The sequence below is a fragment of the Scyliorhinus torazame genome, chromosome 13 (genome assembly GCF_047496885.1).
Source record: "Scyliorhinus torazame isolate Kashiwa2021f chromosome 13, sScyTor2.1, whole genome shotgun sequence".
Taxonomy (NCBI): Eukaryota; Metazoa; Chordata; class Chondrichthyes; order Carcharhiniformes; family Scyliorhinidae; genus Scyliorhinus; species Scyliorhinus torazame.
The window spans coordinates 59,486,757-59,505,517 of NC_092719.1; the positions used below are offsets into that span (position 1 = coordinate 59,486,757).

At 40.0% G+C, this 18,761-nt stretch overlaps 1 protein-coding gene and 2 long non-coding RNA genes across 3 annotated transcripts; all 3 read right to left on the reverse strand.

Annotated features, from left to right (window-relative positions):
* Nucleotides 1–548: 548 nt before the first annotated feature.
* On the reverse strand, nt 549–2,773 carry LOC140387691 (uncharacterized). Its single transcript, XR_011933950.1, has 5 exons — nt 2,736–2,773; nt 2,417–2,473; nt 2,273–2,326; nt 683–739; nt 549–593 (listed from the first exon to the last, which is right to left on the reverse strand). It is a non-coding gene; the product is annotated as an uncharacterized lncRNA (long non-coding RNA).
* Nucleotides 2,774–4,720: 1,947 nt separating this feature from the next.
* LOC140387692 (uncharacterized) lies at nt 4,721–6,945 on the reverse strand. The gene is made up of 5 exons (XR_011933951.1): nt 6,908–6,945; nt 6,589–6,645; nt 6,445–6,498; nt 4,855–4,911; nt 4,721–4,765 (listed from the first exon to the last, which is right to left on the reverse strand). It is a non-coding gene; the product is annotated as an uncharacterized lncRNA (long non-coding RNA).
* A 273-nt stretch (nt 6,946–7,218) lies between these two features.
* Nucleotides 7,219–15,427, reverse strand: LOC140387624 (uncharacterized). The gene is made up of 12 exons (XM_072470818.1): nt 15,253–15,427; nt 14,934–14,990; nt 14,790–14,843; nt 13,200–13,256; nt 13,054–13,110; nt 11,400–11,456; nt 11,081–11,137; nt 10,762–10,818; nt 10,618–10,671; nt 9,028–9,084; nt 8,882–8,938; nt 7,219–7,283 (listed from the first exon to the last, which is right to left on the reverse strand). Exons 1-12 carry the CDS (start codon nt 15,425–15,427, stop codon nt 7,219–7,221), a joined length of 804 nt encoding a protein of 267 aa, XP_072326919.1.
* Between the last annotated feature and the right edge of the window lie 3,334 nt (nt 15,428–18,761).

Sequence of the window (18,761 nt, forward strand, 5' to 3'; positions counted from 1 at the left end):
CTTCCCACATCTTCAAATTTAAATGAAAATGAAAATCGCTTCTTGTCACAAGTAGGCTTCAAATGCAGTGACTGTGAAAAGGCCCTAGTCACCACATTCCGGCGCCTGATACGGGAATTGAACCCACGCTGGCGGCCTTGGTCTGTTTTACATGCCTTTCACTATTGAGTAGTACTACACTCCTGGATGATTCACCAATGCCCGTGTCGATCTAATTACATTGTGCATTTTATGTTGACCCTACTATGTACATTCTTTTCATGTATGCAATTGTGCTTTTGAGCCCAACGCGAAACAATACTTTTCACTGTACCTCGGTACACATGACAATAAACCAATCCAATCCAAACCAATCCTCAGCAGCAACAGAATTAACCACTGCGCCACCGTGCTGCCCCCATTGTCAGAAATAACAGCAATGACTGTCATTTAAGTTGCCGCTGGTCCAAATTAGCAGAAAAATTACTGCAGACTTTTAAATCATAAATTGCTTGAATTTAGCATCAGATTTTAATGTAGAAAGAAGCTCGACTCACCAGTAATTGTAATCTGAGAAACAGTAGGTCCCCCTGATACACTCGTTGCAGTTGGCCCTGTGTAGCAGAGCAAATATGAAACAATATTGATCCACAAATGAAAAAAATTAATCTCATGTGACGAAGTTGAGAAAAACAATACTCACAACTGATGGTGGTCCCTGAAGTTGTAGGTATTCCAGTTCCTGGGATTGGTGTTGACCCTAAATAGAAAGAGAATTGGCGCAGAATTATATTCACTCCTGCTGCAATTGGTTTCCAATGTGATTTTCAGATTGTAGCATCATTAAATCAAGTAGGAAAGGCTTCAAATTTGAGCAGGAACAGAATGATATCCCTAGCCAATGTCTAAAATCAACAATTCCCTCCCGCAATTCCAGTGGTTACACATCAAAGAAGAAAGATGAAGAACAAAGAAATGTACAGCACAGGAACAGACCATTCGGCTCTCCAAGCCTGTGCCGATCATGATGGCCTAACTAAAAAAAAAATGTCTGCCCTTACTCGGGCCGTATAAAGATCAAGCCACGAACAAGAGCAGTTCCTCGACCGCATTGGCTGCAAAAGCCAACTACGTTTCAGGCAGCAACAATGAAATCATCTTGGAGTCTGCAATCGCCACATTAACATTTCTCAACAAGATTTTGATGTTGTTGATCAGTAAAGCCTAAATTTTAAAGGCTACTAAATGGTTTAACTTCCAACAATGAAGGGTGCAATTCAAAAAACTCACTGAACAAGTGACATTCATGATCAAGAATTCATCAATTTAAAAATAATGAGCAGTTTATTTATTCTGTTTGAAAGAATAATTTATGAGTCATTCTGAATATAAATTTAAAATGCAAGAATCAACCGGCCCCAAATTCAATATAAATGACTCTTTAACTTGGGAAGTCTACAAATGAGATTCTTTCAAGAATGTCCTTTATATCTCAGCAAAAACGTGCATTTCGGTCCTCTTCATTTCTACTGTTGCGTCACCTAACATCATTCATGCAAACAAATGGATATATCTATCTAAAATTAATGGCACCAAATGCCTAGTTCTTCAAAATGCGTTTGCAAAATGTAAATGTCAAATATTAATTTCAATTTGCACTTTCAAAACACAAATTCAGTCTGTCAAAACCCAGGTTTCCATCCATCAACTCATTTTGGCAGTCTTCCTTGGTGCTATCTTTTTAAATTTGAAAATGTTGCCATAAATACTCTGAAGTGGGCACCAGGAACACATTGGACGGGAACCATTACAATCGACAATTTTGTTCTACAACGCCATCCTCTCCCAAACGTTATCATTGATAATGCCAGATATCTACTCCAACAGGTCGCAATCATGATTCCAATTACTGGACAATGAAAAGTGGATGCAATATCCACATCAGAAAAAGGGCAAGAAGCACAATCAACCAAAAAGCGCTGACCAAATACAACATGGAACAACTCAACTTCTACTGATTAAACACACTTCCATTGGAATGGACTGAATATAAGCTGAATTACAATGACGCGCCAATAACACGCCCCTTAGCAGGGACACATTGGCAGCACAAACATCGTATGACAATGAGAATACATTCACTCACAGTTAACACCCATTTCAGAAATAATAGGACTGACTATCCTATTGGTTGGATTAGGGGCAATGTAACACAGGACATGTGGGATAGTTAAAAATCACACATAGCTCTCAATTAACAACAGTTTTATCGTCTCAAAGAAGCTCTGCTCACCTGTAATTCCAGTCTCAGAAATAGTGATACCTGTGAATGTCACTGATGTTGGCGCTAGGTTGCAGAAATAACATGAAACAATATTAATTCACAAGCCACAGAAATTAGTAGTAAAGTGGTGAGGGGAATAAAAACATTACTCACCACTGGCGGTGGTCTCTGAAGTTGTTGGTCCTGTACGTGCTGCAGTTGTTGTTGGCACTAAATAGCACAGAAAATGGTACAGACTATTCATACACTACTGCTGCAATTGGTTTCCAAAGTAATATATAGATACTAGCATCATTACTTCAGTCAAATCATCAAGTAGCAAATGCATGTACATCAGTAAGGAGCAAGAAAAATTCATAGGGAATTATAATTTCAATAATTCCCTCCCTCAAATTCATAGGTTACTCTTCGGCCCACAGTCTCGAACAATTTGCCTATTGAAATTGCCTATAGAAGTTTAAACATTACTCACCACTGGTGGTGGTCTCTGAAGTTGTTGGTCCTGTACTTGCTGCAGTTGTTGTTGGCACTAAATAGCACAGAAAATAGTACAGACTATTCATACACTGCAGCTGCAATTGGATTCTAAGGTAATGTATAGATACCAGCATCATTACTTCAGTCAAATCATCAAGTAGCATATGCATGTACATCAGTAAGGAGCAAGAAAAATTCATAGGGAATTATAATTTCAATAATTCCCTCCCACAAATTCATAGGTTACTCTTCAGCCCACAGTCTCGAACAAGTTGCCGATTGAAGTTGCCTACAGAAGTTTAAACATTACTCACCGATGGTGGTGGTCTCTGAAGTTGTTGGTCCTGTACTTTCTGCAGTTGTTGTTGGCACTAAATAGAACAGAAAATAGTACAGGCTAATCATACACTACTGCTGCAATTGCTTTCCAGTGTAATGTATAGATACTAGCATCATTGGGGCTCAACCAATGGGCCAAATGGCCTCCTTCTGCACTGTACGGATTCTATGGTTCCATGCTTCTATGGCAGCAATCCGCTAGGTCATGAAAATGCAAATGCAAGATTTAAATACGTGGTATCACAAATGTCAATATTCGCGTCCCAAACACACAGACTGACTGTCAAACACTGGCAGGGGCAAATTTCACCAATAAAAATTATTCAGTGCACCGTCCGCTTCTGAAAGTTACAATTGATGCTGCCAGACATTGGGTCTCTCAACTAATCATTCACTTTTCCCATACCAATCCAATGAGTAGTTGTAACAATATCAGCGTACATTTTTATCAATGTTCATCGAGGCAAGTAAAAGACCAACAAGATTCAGCACAATGTACCTAATTTTCGGAGCTCAAATTGTACACAAGCGGAAATAAAGCATTTTCTAATTGCTGTCAGTTGATCAATGAAAAAGCAAAGACTCACCATTAATCCCATTGTCAGAATTGTTTTTTTTAAATTCAGAGCAGCCATCTATTTTTCCAAATAAGGGGCAATTTAGCGTGACCAATTCACAGAACCTACAGATCTTTGTGTTGTGGGGAGAGGCCCACGCAGAAATGGGGAGAATGAGCAAACCCCACACACACAGTGACCCAGGGCTGTGATCGATCCTGGGTATCGCAGCCTGGAATGCGAACTTCGCGGCCCAAGATCGGAAGAAAGAACAGAGTGTCATGAACACCGCCCATTAAACCACACAACCCGCCTCCCATCCAATGACTCTGTCCACACTTCCCGCTGCCTTGGGAAAGCGGGCAGCATAATCAGAGACCCCCCTCACCCGGCTAACTCAGACTTCCAACATCTTCCATCGGGCAGGAGATACAAAAGTCTGAGAACACGCACTAACAGATTCAAAAACAGCTTCTGCCCCGATGTTACCACATTCCTAAACGACCCTCTGATGGACTAATGGTCTGATCTGATCTCTTCCCACATCTTCAAATTTAAATGAAAATGAAAATCGCTTCTTGTCACAAGTAGGCTTCAAATGCAGTGACTGTGAAAAGGCCCTAGTCACCACATTCCGGCGCCTGATACGGGAATTGAACCCACGCTGGCGGCCTTGGTCTGTTTTACATGCCTTTCACTATTGAGTAGTACTACACTCCTGGATGATTCACCAATGCCCGTGTCGATCTAATTACATTGTGCATTTTATGTTGACCCTACTATGTACATTCTTTTCATGTATGCAATTGTGCTTTTGAGCCCAACGCGAAACAATACTTTTCACTGTACCTCGGTACACATGACAATAAACCAATCCAATCCAAACCAATCCTCAGCAGCAACAGAATTAACCACTGCGCCACCGTGCTGCCCCCATTGTCAGAAATAACAGCAATGACTGTCATTTAAGTTGCCGCTGGTCCAAATTAGCAGAAAAATTACTGCAGACTTTTAAATCATAAATTGCTTGAATTTAGCATCAGATTTTAATGTAGAAAGAAGCTCGACTCACCAGTAATTGTAATCTGAGAAACAGTAGGTCCCCCTGATACACTCGTTGCAGTTGGCCCTGTGTAGCAGAGCAAATATGAAACAATATTGATCCACAAATGAAAAAAATTAATCTCATGTGACGAAGTTGAGAAAAACAATACTCACAACTGATGGTGGTCCCTGAAGTTGTAGGTATTCCAGTTCCTGGGATTGGTGTTGACCCTAAATAGAAAGAGAATTGGCGCAGAATTATATTCACTCCTGCTGCAATTGGTTTCCAATGTGATTTTCAGATTGTAGCATCATTAAATCAAGTAGGAAAGGCTTCAAATTTGAGCAGGAACAGAATGATATCCCTAGCCAATGTCTAAAATCAACAATTCCCTCCCGCAATTCCAGTGGTTACACATCAAAGAAGAAAGATGAAGAACAAAGAAATGTACAGCACAGGAACAGACCATTCGGCTCTCCAAGCCTGTGCCGATCATGATGGCCTAACTAAAAAAAAAATGTCTGCCCTTACTCGGGCCGTATAAAGATCAAGCCACGAACAAGAGCAGTTCCTCGACCGCATTGGCTGCAAAAGCCAACTACGTTTCAGGCAGCAACAATGAAATCATCTTGGAGTCTGCAATCGCCACATTAACATTTCTCAACAAGATTTTGATGTTGTTGATCAGTAAAGCCTAAATTTTAAAGGCTACTAAATGGTTTAACTTCCAACAATGAAGGGTGCAATTCAAAAAACTCACTGAACAAGTGACATTCATGATCAAGAATTCATCAATTTAAAAATAATGAGCAGTTTATTTATTCTGTTTGAAAGAATAATTTATGAGTCATTCTGAATATAAATTTAAAATGCAAGAATCAACCGGCCCCAAATTCAATATAAATGACTCTTTAACTTGGGAAGTCTACAAATGAGATTCTTTCAAGAATGTCCTTTATATCTCAGCAAAAACGTGCATTTCGGTCCTCTTCATTTCTACTGTTGCGTCACCTAACATCATTCATGCAAACAAATGGATATATCTATCTAAAATTAATGGCACCAAATGCCTAGTTCTTCAAAATGCGTTTGCAAAATGTAAATGTCAAATATTAATTTCAATTTGCACTTTCAAAACACAAATTCAGTCTGTCAAAACCCAGGTTTCCATCCATCAACTCATTTTGGCAGTCTTCCTTGGTGCTATCTTTTTAAATTTGAAAATGTTGCCATAAATACTCTGAAGTGGGCACCAGGAACACATTGGACGGGAACCATTACAATCGACAATTTTGTTCTACAACGCCATCCTCTCCCAAACGTTATCATTGATAATGCCAGATATCTACTCCAACAGGTCGCAATCATGATTCCAATTACTGGACAATGAAAAGTGGATGCAATATCCACATCAGAAAAAGGGCAAGAAGCACAATCAACCAAAAAGCGCTGACCAAATACAACATGGAACAACTCAACTTCTACTGATTAAACACACTTCCATTGGAATGGACTGAATATAAGCTGAATTACAATGACGCGCCAATAACACGCCCCTTAGCAGGGACACATTGGCAGCACAAACATCGTATGACAATGAGAATACATTCACTCACAGTTAACACCCATTTCAGAAATAATAGGACTGACTATCCTATTGGTTGGATTAGGGGCAATGTAACACAGGACATGTGGGATAGTTAAAAATCACACATAGCTCTCAATTAACAACAGTTTTATCGTCTCAAAGAAGCTCTGCTCACCTGTAATTCCAGTCTCAGAAATAGTGATACCTGTGAATGTCACTGATGTTGGCGCTAGGTTGCAGAAATAACATGAAACAATATTAATTCACAAGCCACAGAAATTAGTAGTAAAGTGGTGAGGGGAATAAAAACATTACTCACCACTGGCGGTGGTCTCTGAAGTTGTTGGTCCTGTACGTGCTGCAGTTGTTGTTGGCACTAAATAGCACAGAAAATGGTACAGACTATTCATACACTACTGCTGCAATTGGTTTCCAAAGTAATATATAGATACTAGCATCATTACTTCAGTCAAATCATCAAGTAGCAAATGTATGTACATCAGTAAGGAGCAAGAAAAATTCATAGGGAATTATAATTTCAATAATTCCCTCCCTCAAATTCATAGGTTACTCTTCGGCCCACAGTCTCGAACAATTTGCCTATTGAAATTGCCTATAGAAGTTTAAACATTACTCACCACTGGTGGTGGTCTCTGAAGTTGTTGGTCCTGTACTTGCTGCAGTTGTTGTTGGCACTAAATAGCACAGAAAATAGTACAGACTATTCATACACTGCAGCTGCAATTGGATTCTAAGGTAATGTATAGGTACTAGCATCATTACTTCAGTCAAATCATCAAGTAGCATATGCATGTACATCAGTAAGGAGCAAGAAAAATTCATAGGGAATTATAATTTCAATAATTCCCTCCCACAAATTCATAGGTTACTCTTCAGCCCACAGTCTCAAACAAGTTGCCGATTGAAGTTGCCTACAGAAGTTTAAACATTACTCACCGATGGTGGTGGTCTCTGAAGTTGTTGGTCCTGTACTTTCTGCAGTTGTTGTTGGCACTAAATAGAACAGAAAATAGTACAGGCTAATCATACACTACTGCTGCAATTGCTTTCCAGTGTAATGTATAGATACTAGCATCATTGGGGCTCAACCAATGGGCCAAATGGCCTCCTTCTGCACTGTACGGATTCTATGGTTCCATGCTTCTATGGCAGCAATCCGCTAGGTCATGAAAATGCAAATGCAAGATTTAAATACGTGGTATCACAAATGTCAATATTCGCGTCCCAAACACACAGACTGACTGTCAAACACTGGCAGGGGCAAATTTCACCAATAAAAATTATTCAGTGCACCGTCCGCTTCTGAAAGTTACAATTGATGCTGCCAGACATTGGGTCTCTCAACTAATCATTCACTTTTCCCATACCAATCCAATGAGTAGTTGTAACAATATCAGCGTACATTTTTATCAATGTTCATCGAGGCAAGTAAAAGACCAACAAGATTCAGCACAATGTACCTAATTTTCGGAGCTCAAATTGTACACAAGCGGAAATAAAGCATTTTCTAATTGCTGTCAGTTGATCAATGAAAAAGCAAAGACTCACCATTAATCCCATTGTCAGAATTGTTTTTTTAAAATTCAGAGTAGCCATCTATTTTTCCAAATAAGGGGCAATTTAGCGTGACCAATTCACAGAACCTACAGATCTTTGTGTTGTGGGGAGAGGCCCACGCAGAAATGGGGAGAATGAGCAAACCCCACACACACAGTGACCCAGGGCTGTGATCGATCCTGGGTATCGCAGCCTGGAATGCGAACTTCGCGGCCCAAGATCGGAAGAAAGAACAGAGTGTCATGAACACCGCCCATTAAACCACACAACCCGCCTCCCATCCAATGACTCTGTCTACACTTCCCGCTGCCTTGGGAAAGCGGGCAGCATAATCAGAGACCCCCCTCACCCGGCTAACTCAGACTTCCAACATCTTCCATCGGGCAGGAGATACAAAAGTCTGAGAACACGCACTAACAGATTCAAAAACAGCTTCTGCCCCGATGTTACCACATTCCTAAACGACCCTCTGATGGACTAATGGTCTGATCTGATCTCTTCCCACATCTTGAAATTTAAATGAAAATGAAAATCGCTTCTTGTCACAAGTAGGCTTCAAATGCAGTGACTGTGAAAAGGCCCTAGTCACCACATTCCGGCGCCTGATACGGGAATTGAACCCACGCTGGCGGCCTTGGTCTGTTTTACATGCCTTTCACTATTGAGTAGTACTACACTCCTGTATGATTCACCAATGCCCGTGTCGATCTAATTACATTGTGCATTTTATGTTGACCCTACTAATGTACATTCTTTTCATGTATGCAATTGTGCTTTTGAGCCCAACGCGAAACAATACTTTTCACTGTACCTCGGTACACATGACAATAAACCAATCCAATCCAAACCAATCCTCAGCAGCAACAGAATTAACCACTGCGCCACCGTGCTGCCCCCATTGTCAGAAATAACAGCAATGACTGTCATTTAAGTTGCCGCTGGTCCAAATTAGCAGAAAAATTACTGCAGACTTTTAAATCATAAATTGCTTGAATTTAGCATCAGATTTTAATGTAGAAAGAAGCTCGACTCACCAGTAATTGTAGTCTGAGAAACAGTAGGTCCCCCTGATACACTCGTTGCAGTTGGCCCTGTGTAGCAGAGCAAATATGAAACAATATTGATCCACAAATGAAAAAAATTAATCTCATGTGACGAAGTTGAGAAAAACAATACTCACAACTGATGGTGGTCCCTGAAGTTGTAGGTATTCCAGTTCCTGGGATTGGTGTTGACCCTAAATAGAAAGAGAATTGGCGCAGAATTATATTCACTCCTGCTGCAATTGGTTTCCAATGTGATTTTCAGATTGTAGCATCATTAAATCAAGTAGGAAAGGCTTCAAATTTGAGCAGGAACAGAATGATATCCCTAGCCAATGTCTAAAATCAACAATTCCCTCCCGCAATTCCAGTGGTTACACATCAAAGAAGAAAGATGAAGAACAAAGAAATGTACAGCACAGGAACAGACCATTCGGCTCTCCAAGCCTTTGCCGATCATGATGGCCTAACTAAAAAAAAAATGTCTGCCCTTACTCGGGCCGTATAAAGATCAAGCCACGAACAAGAGCAGTTCCTCGACCGCATTGGCTGCAAAAGCCAACTACGTTTCAGGCAGCAACAATGAAATCATCTTGGAGTCTGCAATCGCCACATTAACATTTCTCAACAAGATTTTGATGTTGTTGATCAGTAAAGCCTAAATTTTAAAGGCTACTAAATGGTTTAACTTCCAACAATGAAGGGTGCAATTCAAAAAACTCACTGAACAAGTGACATTCATGATCAAGAATTCATCAATTTAAAAATAATGAGCAGTTTATTTATTCTGTTTGAAAGAATAATTTATGAGTCATTCTGAATATAAATTTAAAATGCAAGAATCAACCGGCCCCAAATTCAATATAAATGACTCTTTAACTTGGGAAGTCTACAAATGAGATTCTTTCAAGAATGTCCTTTATATCTCAGCAAAAACGTGCATTTCGGTCCTCTTCATTTCTACTGTTGCGTCACCTAACATCATTCATGCAAACAAATGGATATATCTATCTAAAATTAATGGCACCAAATGCCTAGTTCTTCAAAATGCGTTTGCAAAATGTAAATGTCAAATATTAATTTCAATTTGCACTTTCAAAACACAAATTCAGTCTGTCAAAACCCAGGTTTCCATCCATCAACTCATTTTGGCAGTCTTCCTTGGTGCTATCTTTTTAAATTTGAAAATGTTGCCATAAATACTCTGAAGTGGGCACCAGGAACACATTGGACGGGAACCATTACAATCGACAATTTTGTTCTAAAACGCCATCCTCTCCCAAACGTTATCATTGATAATGCCAGATATCTACTCCAACAGGTCGCAATCATGATTCCAATTACTGGACAATGAAAAGTGGATGCAATATCCACATCAGAAAAAGGGCAAGAAGCACAATCAACCAAAAAGCGCTGACCAAATACAACATGGAACAACTCAACTTCTACTGAATAAACACACTTCCATTGGAATGGACTGAATATAAGCTGAATTACAATGACGCGCCAATAACACGCCCCTTAGCAGGGACACATTGGCAGCACAAACATCGTATGACAATGAGAATACATTCACTCACAGTTAACACCCATTTCAGAAATAATAGGACTGACTATCCTATTGGTTGGATTAGGGGCAATGTAACACAGGACATGTGGGATAGTTAAAAATCACACATAGCTCTCAATTAACAACAGTTTTATCGTCTCAAAGAAGCTCTGCTCACCTGTAATTCCAGTCTCAGAAATAGTGATACCTGTGAATGTCACTGATGTTGGCGCTAGGTTGCAGAAATAACATGAAACAATATTAATTCACAAGCCACAGAAATTAGCAGTAAAGTGGTGAGGGGAATAAAAACATTACTCACCACTGGCGGTGGTCTCTGAAGTTGTTGGTCCTGTACGTGCTGCAGTTGTTGTTGGCACTAAATAGCACAGAAAATGGTACAGACTATTCATACACTACTGCTGCAATTGGTTTCCAAAGTAATATATAGATACTAGCATCATTACTTCAGTCAAATCATCAAGTAGCAAATGTATGTACATCAGTAAGGAGCAAGAAAAATTCATAGGGAATTATAATTTCAATAATTCCCTCCCTCAAATTCATAGGTTACTCTTCGGCCCACAGTCTCGAACAATTTGCCTATTGAAATTGCCTATAGAAGTTTAAACATTACTCACCACTGGTGGTGGTCTCTGAAGTTGTTGGTCCTGTACTTGCTGCAGTTGTTGTTGGCACTAAATAGCACAGAAAATAGTACAGACTATTCATACACTGCAGCTGCAATTGGATTCTAAGGTAATGTATAGGTACTAGCATCATTACTTCAGTCAAATCATCAAGTAGCATATGCATGTACATCAGTAAGGAGCAAGAAAAATTCATAGGGAATTATAATTTCAATAATTCCCTCCCACAAATTCATAGGTTACTCTTCAGCCCACAGTCTCAAACAAGTTGCCGATTGAAGTTGCCTACAGAAGTTTAAACATTACTCACCGATGGTGGTGGTCTCTGAAGTTGTTGGTCCTGTACTTTCTGCAGTTGTTGTTGGCACTAAATAGAACAGAAAATAGTACAGGCTAATCATACACTACTGCTGCAATTGCTTTCCAGTGTAATGTATAGATACTAGCATCATTGGGGCTCAACCAATGGGCCAAATGGCCTCCTTCTGCACTGTACGGATTCTATGGTTCCATGCTTCTATGGCAGCAATCCGCTAGGTCATGAAAATGCAAATGCAAGATTTAAATACGTGGTATCACAAATGTCAATATTCGCGTCCCAAACACACAGACTGACTGTCAAACACTGGCAGGGGCAAATTTCACCAATAAAAATTATTCAGTGCACCGTCCGCTTCTGAAAGTTACAATTGATGCTGCCAGACATTGGGTCTCTCAACTAATCATTCACTTTTCCCATACCAATCCAATGAGTAGTTGTAACAATATCAGCGTACATTTTTATCAATGTTCATCGAGGCAAGTAAAAGACCAACAAGATTCAGCACAATGTACCTAATTTTCGGAGCTCAAATTGTACACAAGCGGAAATAAAGCATTTTCTAATTGCTGTCAGTTGATCAATGAAAAAGCAAAGACTCACCATTAATCCCATTGTCAGAATTTTTTTTTTAAAATTCAGAGCAGCCATCTATTTTTCCAAATAAGGGGCAATTTAGCGTGACCAATTCACAGAACCTACAGATCTTTGTGTTGTGGGGAGAGGCCCACGCAGAAATGGGGAGAATGAGCAAACCCCACACACACAGTGACCCAGGGCTGTGATCGATCCTGGGTATCGCAGCCTGGAATGCGAACTTCGCGGCCCAAGATCAGAAGAAAGAACAGAGTGTCATGAACACCGCCCATTAAACCACACAACCCGCCTCCCATCCAATGACTCTGTCTACACTTCCCGCTGCCTTGGGAAAGCGGGCAGCATAATCAGAGACCCCCCTCACCCGGCTAACTCAGACTTCCAACATCTTCCATCGGGCAGGAGATACAAAAGTCTGAGAACACGCACTAACAGATTCAAAAACAGCTTCTGCCCCGATGTTACCACATTCCTAAACGACCCTCTGATGGACTAATGGTCTGATCTGATCTCTTCCCACATCTTCAAATTTAAATGAAAATGAAAATCGCTTCTTGTCACAAGTAGGCTTCAAATGCAGTGACTGTGAAAAGGCCCTAGTCACCACATTCCGGCGCCTGATACGGGAATTGAACCCACGCTGGCGGCCTTGGTCTGTTTTACATGCCTTTCACTATTGAGTAGTACTACACTCCTGTATGATTCACCAATGCCCGTGTCGATCTAATTACATTGTGCATTTTATGTTGACCCTACTATGTACATTCTTTTCATGTATGCAATTGTGCTTTTGAGCCCAACGCGAAACAATACTTTTCACTGTACCTCGGTACACATGACAATAAACCAATCCAATCCAAACCAATCCTCAGCAGCAACAGAATTAACCACTGCGCCACCGTGCTGCCCCCATTGTCAGAAATAACAGCAATGACTGTCATTTAAGTTGCCGCTGGTCCAAATTAGCAGAAAAATTACTGCAGACTTTTAAATCATAAATTGCTTGAATTTAGCATCAGATTTTAATGTAGAAAGAAGCTCGACTCACCAGTAATTGTAGTCTGAGAAACAGTAGGTCCCCCTGATACACTCGTTGCAGTTGGCCCTGTGTAGCAGAGCAAATATGAAACAATATTGATCCACAAATGAAAAAAATTAATCTCATGTGACGAAGTTGAGAAAAACAATACTCACAACTGATGGTGGTCCCTGAAGTTGTAGGTATTCCAGTTCCTGGGATTGGTGTTGACCCTAAATAGAAAGAGAATTGGCGCAGAATTATATTCACTCCTGCTGCAATTGGTTTCCAATGTGATTTTCAGATTGTAGCATCATTAAATCAAGTAGGAAAGGCTTCAAATTTGAGCAGGAACAGAATGATATCCCTAGCCAATGTCTAAAATCAACAATTCCCTCCCGCAATTGCAGTGGTTACACATCAAAGAAGAAAGATGAAGAACAAAGAAATGTACAGCACAGGAACAGACCATTCGGCTCTCCAAGCCTGTGCCGATCATGATGGCCTAACTAAAAAAAAAATGTCTGCCCTTACTCGGGCCGTATAAAGATCAAGCCACGAACAAGAGCAGTTCCTCGACCGCATTGGCTGCAAAAGCCAACTACGTTTCAGGCAGCAACAATGAAATCATCTTGGAGTCTGCAATCGCCACATTAACATTTCTCAACAAGATTTTGATGTTGTTGATCAGTAAAGCCTAAATTTTAAAGGCTACTAAATGGTTTAACTTCCAACAATGAAGGGTGCAATTCAAAAAACTCACTGAACAAGTGACATTCATGATCAAGAATTCATCAATTTAAAAATAATGAGCAGTTTATTTATTCTGTTTGAAAGAATAATTTATGAGTCATTCTGAATATAAATTTAAAATGCAAGAATCAACCGGCCCCAAATTCAATATAAATGACTCTTTAACTTGGGAAGTCTACAAATGAGATTCTTTCAAGAATGTCCTTTATATCTCAGCAAAAACGTGCATTTCGGTCCTCTTCATTTCTACTGTTGCGTCACCTAACATCATTCATGCAAACAAATGGATATATCTATCTAAAATTAATGGCACCAAATGCCTAGTTCTTCAAAATGCGTTTGCAAAATGTAAATGTCAAATATTAATTTCAATTTGCACTTTCAAAACACAAATTCAGTCTGTCAAAACCCAGGTTTCCATCCATCAACTCATTTTGGCAGTCTTCCTTGGTGCTATCTTTTTAAATTTGAAAATGTTGCCATAAATACTCTGAAGTGGGCACCAGGAACACATTGGACGGGAACCATTACAATCGACAATTTTGTTCTACAACGCCATCCTCTCCCAAACGTTATCATTGATAATGCCAGATATCTACTCCAACAGGTCGCAATCATGATTCCAATTACTGGACAATGAAAAGTGGATGCAATATCCACATCGGAAAAAGGGCAAGAAGCATAATCAACCAAAAAGCGCTGACCAAATACAACATGGAACAACTCAACTTCTACTGATTAAACACACTTCCATTGGAATGGACTGAATATAAGCTGAATTACAATGACGCGCCAATAACACGCCCCTTAGCAGGGACACATTGGCAGCACAAACATCGTATGACAATGAGAATACATTCACTCACAGTTAACACCCATTTCAGAAATAATAGGACTGACTATCCTATTGGTTGGATTAGGGGCAATGTAACACAGGACATGTGGGATAGTTAAAAATCACACATAGCTCTCAATTAACAACAGTTTTATCGTCTCAAAGAAGCTCTGCTCACCTGTAATTCCAGTCTCAGAAATAGTGATACCTGTGAATGTCACTAATGTTGGCACTAGGTTGCAGAAATAACATGAAACAATATTAATTCACAAGCCACAGAAATTAGTAGTAAAGTGGTGAGGGGAATAAAAACATTACTCACCACTGGCGGTGGTCTCTGAAGTTGTTGGTCCTGTACGTGCTGCAGTTGTTGTTGGCACTAAATAGCACAGAAAATGGTACAGACTATTCATACACTACTGCTGCAATTGGTTTCCAAAGTAATATATAGATACTAGCATCATTACTTCAGTCAAATCATCAAGTAGCAAATGCATGTACATCAGTAAGGAGAAAGAAAAATTCATAGGGAATTATAATTTCAATAATTCCCTCCCTCAAATTCATAGGTTACTCTTCGGCCCACAGTCTCGAACAATTTGCCTATTGAAATTGCCTCTAGAAGTTTAAACATTACTCACCACTGGTGGTGGTCTCTGAAGTTGTTGGTCCTGTACTTGCTGCAGTTGTTGTTGGCACTAAATAGCACAGAAAATAGTACAGACTATTCATACACTGCAGCTGCAATTGGATTCTAAGGTAATGTATAGGTACTAGCATCATTACTTCAGTCAAATCATCAAGTAGCATATGCATGTACATCAGTAAGGAGCAAGAAAAATTCATAGGGAATTATAATTTCAATAATTCCCTCCCACAAATTCATAGGTTACTCTTCAGCCCACAGTCTCGAACAAGTTGCCGATTGAAGTTGCCTACAGAAGTTTAAACATTACTCACCGATGGTGGTGGTCTCTGAAGTTGTTGGTCCTGTACTTTCTGCAGTTGTTGTTGGCACTAAATAGAACAGAAAATAGTACAGGCTAATCATACACTACTGCTGCAATTGCTTTCCAGTGTAATGTATAGATACTAGCATCATTGGGACTCAACCAATGGGCCAAATGGCCTCCTTCTGCACTGTACGGATTCTATGGTTCCATGCTTCTATGGCAGCAATCCGCTAGGTCATGAAAATGCAAATGCAAGATTTAAATACGTGGTATCACAAATGTCAATATTCGCGTCCCAAACACACAGACTGACTGTCAAACACTGGCAGGGGCAAATTTCACCAATAAAAATTATTCAGTGCACCGTCCGCTTCTGAAAGTTACAATTGATGCTGCCAGACATTGGGTCTCTCAACTAATCATTCACTTTTCCCATACCAATCCAATGAGTAGTTGTAACAATATCAGCGTACATTTTTATCAATGTTCATCGAGGCAAGTAAAAGACCAACAAGATTCAGCACAATGTACCTAATTTTCGGAGCTCAAATTGTACACAAGCGGAAATAAAGCATTTTCTAATTGCTGTCAGTTGATCAATGAAAAAGCAAAGACTCACCATTAATGCCATTGTCAGAATTGTTTTTTTAAAATTCAGAGTAGCCATCTATTTTTCCAAATAAGGGGCAATTTAGCGTGACCAATTCACAGAACCTACAGATCTTTGTATTGTGGGGAGAGGCCCACGCAGAAATGGGGAGAATGAGCAAACCCCACACACACAGTGACCCAGGGCTGTGATCGATCCTGGGTATCGCAGCCTGGAATGCGAACTTCGCGGCCCAAGATCAGAAGAAAGAACAGAGTGTCATGAACACCGCCCATTAAACCACACAACCCGCCTCCCATCCAATGACTCTGTCTACACTTCCCGCTGCCTTGGGAAAGCGGGCAGCATAATCAGAGACCCCCCTCACCCGGCTAACTCAGACTTCCAACATCTTCCATCGGGCAGGAGATACAAAAGTCTGAGAACACGCACTAACAGATTCAAAAACAGCTTCTGCCCCGATGTTACCACATTCCTAAACGACCCTCTGATGGACTAATGGTCTGATCTGATCTCTTCCCACATCTTCAAATTTAAATGAAAATGAAAATCGCTTCTTGTCACAAGTAGGCTTCAAATGCAGTGACTGTGAAAAGGCCCTAGTCACCACATTCCGGCGCCTGATACGGGAATTGAACCCACGCTGGCGGCCTTGGTCTGTTTTACATGCCTTTCACTATTGAGTAGTACTACACTCCTGTATGATTCACCAATGCCCGTGTCGATCTAATTACATTGTGCATTTTATGTTGACCCTACTATGTACATTCTTTTCATGTATGCAATTGTGCTTTTGAGCCCAACGCGAAACAATACTTTTCACTGTACCTCGGTACACATGACAATAAACCAATCCAATCCAAACCAATCCTCAGCAGCAACAGAATTAACCACTGCGCCACCGTGCTGCCCCCATTGTCAGAAATAACAGCAATGACTGTCATTTAAGTTGCCGCTGGTCCAAATTAGCAGAAAAATTACTGCAGACTTTAAATCATAAATTGCTTGAATTTAGCATCAGATTTTAATGTAGAAAGAAGCTCGACTCACCAGTAATTGTAGTCTGAGAAACAGTAGGTCCCCCTGATACACTCGTTGCAGTTGGCCCTGTGTAGCAGAGCAAATATGAAACAATATTGATCCACAAATGAAAAAAATTAATCTCATGTGACGAAGTTGAGAAAAACAATACTCACAACTGATGGAGGTCCCTGAAGTTGTAGGTATTCCAGTTCCTGGGATTGGTGTTGACCCTAAATAGAAAGAGAATTGGCGCAGAATTATATTCACTCCTGCTGCAATTGGTTTCCAATGTGATTTTCAGATTGTAGCATCATTAAATCAAGTAGGAAAGGCTTCAAATTTGAGCAGGAACAGAATGATATCCCTAGCCAATGTCTAAAATCAACAATTCCCTCCCGCAATTGCAGTGGTTACACATCAAAGAAGAAAGATGAAGAACAAAGAAATGTACAGCACAGGAACAGACCATTCGGCTCTCCAAGCCTGTGCCGATCATGATGGCCGAACTAAAAAAAAAATGTCTGCCCTTACTCGGGCCGTATAAAGATCAAGCCACGAACAAGAGCAGTTCCTCGACCGCATTGGCTGCAAAAGCCAACTACGTTTCAGGCAGCAACAATGAAATCATCTTGGAGTCTGCAATCGCCACATTAACATTTCTCAACAAGATTTTGATGTTGTTGATCAGTAAAGCCTAAATTTTAAAGGCTACTAAATGGTTTAACTTCCAACAATGAAGGGTGCAATTCAAAAAACTCACTGAACAAGTGACATTCATGATCAAGAATTCATCAATTTAAAAATAATGAGCAGTTTATTTATTCTGTTTGAAAGAATAATTTATGAGTCATTCTGAATATAAATTTAAAATGCAAGAATCAACCGGCCCCAAATTCAATATAAATGACTCTTTAACTTGGGAAGTCTACAAATGAGATTCTTTCAAGAATGTCCTTTATATCTCAGCAAAAACGTGCATTTCGGTCCTCTTCATTTCTACTGTTGCGTCACCTAACATCATTCATGCAAACAAATGGATATATCTATCTAAAATTAATGGCACCAAATGCCTAGTTCTTCAAAATGCGTTTGCAAAATGTAAATGTCAAATATTAATTTCAATTTGCACTTTCAAAACACAAATTCAGTCTGTCAAAACCCAGGTTTCCATCCATCAACTCATTTTGGCAGTCTTCCTTGGTGCTATCTTTTTAAATTTGAAAATGTTGCCATAAATACTCTGAAGTGGGCACCAGGAACACATTGGACGGGAACCATTACAATCGACAATTTTGTTCTACAACGCCATCCTCTCCCAAACGTTATCATTGATAATGCCAGATATCTACTCCAACAGGTCGCAATCATGATTCCAATTACTGGACAATGAAAAGTGGATGCAATATCCACATCAGAAAAAGGGCAAGAAGCACAATCAACCAAAAAGCGCTGACCAAATACAACATGGAACAACTCAACTTCTACTGATTAAACACACTTCCATTGGAATGGACTGAATATAAGCTGAATTACAATGACGCGCCAATAACACGCCCCTTAGCAG

Coding starts and splice junctions, on each gene's coding strand:
- LOC140387624 (XM_072470818.1), bottom strand. CDS start 15,427: ATGCATATGCTACTTGATGATTTGACTGAAGTAATGATGCTAGTACCT. Junction 13,111..13,199: donor TTCAGGGACCACCATCAGTT/GTGAGTATTGTT, acceptor TCTGCTACACAG/GGCCAACTGCAACGAGTGTA. Junction 11,138..11,399: donor TTCAGAGACCACCACCATCG/GTGAGTAATGTT, acceptor TGTGCTATTTAG/TGCCAACAACAACTGCAGCA.